Genomic DNA, 7,143 nt, shown 5'->3' on the forward strand with positions numbered 1-7,143 from the left:
TAGGAAATACACTCTCCAGCAATTTGGGAATCTATACTGGTTGGTTCTGAAGAATTGGAAATTATTCTTATTGAGTAAAAAGTTAGAAGTATATATCCTGCTATAAGACTTTTATAATGTGTTATTTGCATTGTAGGTCTGTTATGAATTGTTATCTTTTTATTAGCAAACCTTGCCTGAATTATTAATATATATCTTGGTTTTTTTAACTGGTACATTTCTGCAAATGAATACAATGACATTTCTTTCAAAATAAAGATGAGCCAGACTTTTCATTAATTGGGGCAGAACTTTACCCCCATGCCAATAATTGATGAGGTTTTGCTTTATATTTTATTCATAACCCACAAAGGCCAAAGCTTTGCATTCTGTGGCATTCTCATTTAATTGCAAAGTACACTGACCGGGGGTCAGAAATTTCAGGGCTGAGCACAACTCACAGCCAGTCATTCAGGTGTGCTGTGAGTCACATGGATGCTAGAAGTGAAGCCATCATCGTTACCTGTGGTATTAAAGCCAAACAGAAGAGGGCAGGACACAGCAAAGGCCAGTACCCAGACGGCCGTGATCATGAGGGTCACGCGCCGACAGGAGCTCTGTCCCGTGCCATGCTGGTAGTGAACGGGCATGACCACTGCGGTGTACCTGAAAAAGCAAGGGAGAGGGTATAGGCATGGTGAGATGGAATGGGATACTTTTCTTTCTTTGTTGCTGTTGTTTTTGGAGACAGGGTCTCACTCTGTCACCCAGGCTGAAGTGTAGTGGCATGATCACTGTTCACTGCAGTTCAACTCCTGGGATCAGATCCTCCTACCTCAGCTTGCCAAGTATCTAGGATTATACGGCTATGCCACCAGCCTGCCTAATTATTTTATTTTTTTGTAGAGATGGGGTCTTACTTTGTTGCCCAGGCTGGTCTCAAAATCTGGGGCTCAAGCAACTCTCTGGCCTCAGCCTCCCAAAGTGTTGGGATTACAGGCGTGAGCCACCAAGTCCAGTGAGGGGATCTTTTCAAGAGACCAGATGAAAGAAGTTAGTAGAGAAATAATCAGGTTGATACATATGGCATGAGAAATACAATTTAGTTAGAGGAAGAGAGAAAAGCAGAAAGGTCAAAAATAGCAGAAGGGTTGAGATAAGATAAATGAAGAACTTATTGAGGGAGGTGAACAGAAAAAGGGAAGAATAAAAAAGTTAACACAGCACCACTGGATTGCTGGAGAGCTTCTTTACTGGTTCTGCCCGATCGCCCAGCATGACCGGCCTTACCGTCACACACTCTTCACTCTGAACGCTCTGGGTGCTGGTCTGTGTGCCTTTACCGTCTCCTGCAGGTTTTCAGACAATGAAAGAACATACCTAAAGAGGATGTTTACCCCCTGCTTGTGTCCTAATATAAATTATAGCCTTCATTGTGACAGTTCCTCTAAGTAGTAGATGTTTTAAAAATGGAAATGAGAAATGTCCAATGGAGGCTTATTTTAAAATCCAGTTTTCATTCTTTTACATAACCAAAGTCCAGTTCCTTACTATTATTGGACATTGTTGTAGTTTCTTTTGTATGACAATTCTTCATCAGCATTTCCAGCTGCCTGTAGGACTTAGCTGGACAACTGTTCCACAGTCATCTCAAACTCAAGATGTCTAAAACAGATCTCCCCAACTCCCCACGCCTCTCCATCTGGTTGCACTTTCTGCCTTTCTTCAAGACACCCAGACCTAGTACTCAGACCTTTTGACTCTCCCTGGACCCTTTCATATAATTTGCTTGCTTATTTATTTATTTATTTAGAGATGGAATCTCATTCTGTCACCCAGGCTGGAGTGCAGTGGTGCGATCTCAGCTCACTGCAACCTCTGGCTCCCAGGTTCAAGCAATTCTCCTGCCTCAGCCTCCCGAGTAGCTGGGACTACAGGCGCATGCCACCATGCCTGGCTAATGTTTTGTATTTTAGCAGAGATGGGGTTTCACCATGCTGCCCAGGCTGGTTTCGAACTCCTGAGCTCAGGCAATCTACCCGCCTCAGCCTCCCAAAGTGCCAGGATTATAGGCGTGAGACCCCGTGCTCAGCCTTGGTCACTTATTTATTTAAACTTTATTCAATATTTATTGAGTCCCATCTATACGCCAGGCCCCATTCCAGATATTCAGAGGTGTGCAAAAGGCACATTGTCCCTGTTCTCTTTGAGCTTAGCGTTAAGTGGAGTGAATGAACAATAAAAAAGGAAACAAATATGTTAATATAAAATGAAGAGTACCATAAAAGAAATATGCTGGGTGATGTGTTAGAGAACCAGGGAGGAGGTAAAACTAACACAGAGTGGGCAGGGAAGTGAGTGGTACAAGAGGCAGCCAGCCATGAGGTCAGATGGGGAAGGAACATTCCAGGTCCTGTAAATTTATCCATTGAGATATCTTCCCCATTTATTTATCCACCTATCCCTTTCCTGCTACCTGATTTCTCTGATGGCTACAGCCTCCTCATTGGTCTCCTGCTGCCAGGTTCCAAAAATAAATTTCATCACGTCTCCCTATCTCCCCAGCTGAAACTTATCTGAGACAGGCAGTACTCTAGGATGGCCCCAAGATTTCTGCCTTGTATAGTCCCCTGGACCCTTTCATATAATTTGCTTGCTTATTTATTTATTTATTTAGAGATGGAATCTCATTCTGTCACCCAGGCTGGAGTGCAGTGGTGCGATCTCAGCTCACTGCAACCTCTGGCTCCCAGGTTCAAGCAATTCTCCTGCCTCAGCCTCCCGAGTAGCTGGGACTACAGGCGCATGCCACCATGCCTGGCTAATGTTTTGTATTTTAGCAGAGATGGGGTTTCACCATGCTGCCCAGGCTGGTTTCGAACTCCTGAGCTCAGGCAATCTACCCGCCTCAGCCTCCCAAAGTGCCAGGATTATAGGCGTGAGACCCCGTGCTCAGCCTTGGTCACTTATTTATTTAAACTTTATTCAATATTTATTGAGTCCCATCTATATGCCAGGCCCCATTCCAGATATTCAGAGGTGTGCAAAAGGCACATTGTCCCTGTTCTCTTTGAGCTTAGCGTTAAGTGGAGTGAATGAACAATAAAAAAGGAAACAAATATGTTAATATACAATGAAGAGTACCATGAAAGAAATATGCTGGGTGATGTGTTAGAGAACCAGGGAGGAGGTAAAACTAACACAGAGTGGGCAGGGAAGTGAGTGGTACAAGAGGCAGCCAGCCATGAGGTCAGATGGGGAAGGAACATTCCAGGTCCTGTAATTTTATCCATTGAGATATCTTCCCCATTTATTTATCCACCTATCCCTTTCCTGCTACGTGATTTCTCTGATGGCTACAGCCTCCTCGTTGGTCTCCTGCTGCCAGGTTCCAAAAATAAATTTCATCACGTCGCCCTATCTCCCCAGCTGAAACTTATCTGAGACAGGCAGTACTCTAGGATGGCCCCAAGATTTCTGCCTTGTATAGTCCCCTCCGTTGAGTGTAGGCTGAACCTGTGATTATAATGTAATATCACTCCTGTGATTAGATTACTGATCAGTTGAGGTTGAGATAATCAAAAGGGAGATTATCTTGAGTGAGCCTGACCTAATTAGGTGAGCCCTTAAAGGGGACTGAGAAATTATCCTCTTGGCCTTGAAGGAGCAAACTGCTATGTTTTGGAGAGGGTCATTTTTTAAGGAGATGGCAAAAGGTTTACAGGAGCTGAGAACAGCACTGGTTGACAGACAGCTAGAAAGTAGGGACCTTGGTCCTGCAACTGCAAGGAACTGAATACTCCTAACAACCTGAATGAGTGTGGATGAGGACCTCAGGCTCCAGATGAGAACACAACCCAGTCTACACCTTGAGTTCAGCCCTGCGAGATCCTGAGAAGAGAATCTACCCACACTGTGTACAGGGTTCTGACTTACAGACTCTGCAAGATAAAAATGGGTACAGTTCAAGCCTCTAAATATGTGATAATTTGTTCCACAGCAATAGAAAATGAATACACTGTTGATGGCTCCTCTTTCACCCATAAACCAAGCTCAGCCTTCTCCAACATGACCTCAGCTTATGTTGCCAATCTGACCTCCCACTGATCCCTGACACTTACTCACAGCTCCAGCCCAACTGGCCCCGTGATGAGTACTCTTCAATAGTCAGAGACTGGTGTCTTTGTTCAATTAATCATTCCTTCTCCCTCCCTGGCCAACTTGATCTTGCCATCCATTAATCTCAGATGAACTCAACCAGCAACCTTACCGGTTCTTTCCGTCCTACACAGAGACTTCTAACTAACTATGAACTCTTAGCACTTCTATGCAAATCAATTACAATGCCCTCCTGCATGCAGCTGTCTTGCCTCATGACTGAATTTGCCTTGTGGCTGAAGAGAGAGAGCCTCATATAATTTAAGTTACTTCAGGATCAAATCTTGTTACAACCTTGATATTCTCCATAGGTCCTTGTATAAAGAAAGTAATAAGAAACTGTTAACTGACTGCCTCATGGGTCATGAAGGCCTCCTTTCCTGTAGGAGGGGAAGGCTTCCTTCCCTTCTAATCCTGGCCAGGCTCAGGGATCTAAGGTATAAGCTGGATCTACCTATGGCTTAACATTTTTTGTCTTGTCAGTTTCCAGGGAACCTGGAGCCTCCTTAACCCTTGTTGTGCACCTCAAGGCCTGGGATTAAGGAAAGAAGGACACATGCTGGCTAGAAGGGATTGGGCAAGGCTTCCTGATGCTCCTCCTGTGTGTTTCCCCTGCTCCTATGCGCCAGCACTGCCCGAATCTGCCTCTTGTGCAACTTGTAGAGTGATAAGATTTGTATTCCCAAAAGGGCAGATTACAGTCAGCTGTGAGTTCTGAGATGAAGGTAAACTGTGCAGGACTTGGCCTTGACACCATGAGTTATGACAAAGGTGGCTTCTTTCTCAAAAGGGAAAAATTTGATAAGGTCAAATTAAGATCCTGCTACCCGCTCCTTGGGAGGCTACAACAACCTAGTTTCCTTCATCTGATGCAAGTTCTCTCTTGAATCCTCTCCTTGGTGTATACAAGAGCAGGTCAAGTAGCAGCTGGTGTTTCTCTAGGCCTCTGGCTCCCCTCAGGGCTTTAGACTCTGCTGGGCTTCCAGTCGAATATGTCTACAAGGGCCTCGCTGTTAGCGGTAACTATGAGGAACCTTGGAGGAGGGGCTGAGCCTTGAGTCCTGTTGCTGCCATGACCGAACAGCGAGGGGAAGGAATACTGTAACTCGCTTTCTCCAGGCCTTCCACTTGCATATCGTCCTTTGATGTAAAAGAGCCTGACCCTTCTGTGTATTCAGTGGTGTGCTGGCAAATGGCTAACAATAGGCTCTGTAGTTTACAAAGAGCCCTAATTTGTAATATTTGCCAATTTCTGCGGCGTAAATACTCCCACCATGGCCGATTTTAAGCTACCACCAAAGCTTTAATAACTGACTCAAAAGGTTTCTAAAATTTTGCCAATCAGCTCTTGCTAGCCATGATAAGCTGGCTTCAGCAGACCACTGAGAGTCATATACTTTCCTAAATATGCTATAACGTTCAGCAACTCCCTGGAGGCTCCATTAATGAAGTGAGCCAGCAAGTGTAGGAAACCTTGGCTCTGTCCCATAAAGGAGGAAACAGACACAAGGATGTCAATTATGAACCCAAGGTTCTGCAGCAAATTGTGGCAGAGCCAAGTCTCCCATCTCTGAGGTGTGTTTCTCCTGAGTGCCCTCCTCCCTCTCAAGGGCATCGACAGCTCTCTGAGTTCTTGTGGGGGACAGGGGCTTCCTCAGCGAAGTCAGCATGGCAAGGGTGGTTAGTGCTTGCAGAGCAGTGCGTGCGCCCACAGCTGAGTTTCCTCAATCAGCTTGATTCTGTTAATTGCCTGGGGATTCTGTTAAAATGCAGAATATCGGCTAGGCGCGGTGGCTCAGGCCTGTAATCCCAGCACGTTTGGAGGCAGAGGCAGGCAGATCACGGGATTGGCAGATAGAGACCATCCTGGCTAACACGGTGAAACCCCGTCTCTACCAAAGATACAAAAAATAACCGGGTGTGGTGGCGGGCGCCTGTAGTCCTAGCTACTCGAGAAGCTGAGGCAGGAGAATGGCGTGAACCCGGGAGGCGGAGCTTGCAGTGAGCCAAGACTGCGCCACTGTACTCCAGCCTGGGCGACAGAGCGAGACTCCATCTCAAAAACACCACCACCACCACCACCACCACCACCACCAGAATATCAGGCTTAGTTGCTGGAGATTTTGATTTAGTACTTCTGAGGTAGAACCAAGAAATGTGCATTTTTGTTTCTTCTTTTTAAAAATTGTTTTATTTTTCGATAAGTTATTGGGGCACAGGTAGTATTTGGTTATGCGACTGAGTTCTTTATGGTGATTCGTGAGATCCTGGTGCACCCATCACCCAAGCAGTATACACTGTACCGTATTTGGAGTCTTTTATCCCTCGCCACGCTCCCCTCCATCTGATGCAAGTCCTCTCTTGAATCTCCTCCTTGGGGATTCTCCCCCAAGTCCCCAAAGTCCATTGTATCATTCTTATGCCTTTGCATCCTCATAGCTTAGCTCCCACATATCAGTGAGAATAGAAATGTGTATTTTTAGCAAGCAAGTGCATCTTATGATTAGACAGGTTTTGAGAAAGTCTGCGTTACGGAAAATTTCTGTGACAAAGATTTTTGTTCACTTGGAAAAGAAATAAGAGACAAGACTACAATATAACACTGTTACATTAATTTTTTTCTTGCTCTTTTTAAAACATGATTAAACTGTTAGAATAAATGAGGTTCCTGCTTGTCATAAGCCGACTGCGACAGCGAGGCTGTACCGGAATTGGCCATCGGAGGGCACTATAATGCAGCAAGAACTCTGCCAGCACGGCTGGGGTGAGAAGTTCACTGCTCACCTGGGGGCTCTCCAGGCTCTGTGGGGAGGCAGAGAGGGAAAGCCCGGCGCCCTGGTTCCTGGAGCCCTGCAGGGACCCTGCATTTCCACCCAGGCCGACCGCTTAGCCTCTGACTTCCTCTGGGAGCGATTGCACGTGACCGACTGCGGGCGAGGGCCGCGCCAAAGCACCCGGAGGGCTGGGCTGGGCTTGGCCGGGAGAGAGAGGCTTGGCCCAGGGCCG

General features: G+C 46.1%; 1 protein-coding gene across 2 annotated transcripts in view; it reads right to left on the reverse strand.

The window, feature by feature from the left end:
- DRD3 (dopamine receptor D3) overlaps positions 1–7,143 on the reverse strand; it is a 55,299-nt gene that overhangs the window by 18,455 nt on the left and 29,701 nt on the right. For both annotated transcript variants that reach the window (XM_011966819.1, XM_011966820.1), the window contains one exon: positions 503–645. In XM_011966819.1, coding sequence (XP_011822209.1) covers positions 503–645 — 143 coding nt within the window. The remainder of the gene's footprint in view (positions 1–502; positions 646–7,143) is intronic.

The sequence above is a fragment of the Mandrillus leucophaeus genome, unplaced genomic scaffold (genome assembly GCF_000951045.1).
Source record: "Mandrillus leucophaeus isolate KB7577 unplaced genomic scaffold, Mleu.le_1.0 Scaffold775, whole genome shotgun sequence".
NCBI lineage: Eukaryota > Metazoa > Chordata > Mammalia > Primates > Cercopithecidae > Mandrillus > Mandrillus leucophaeus.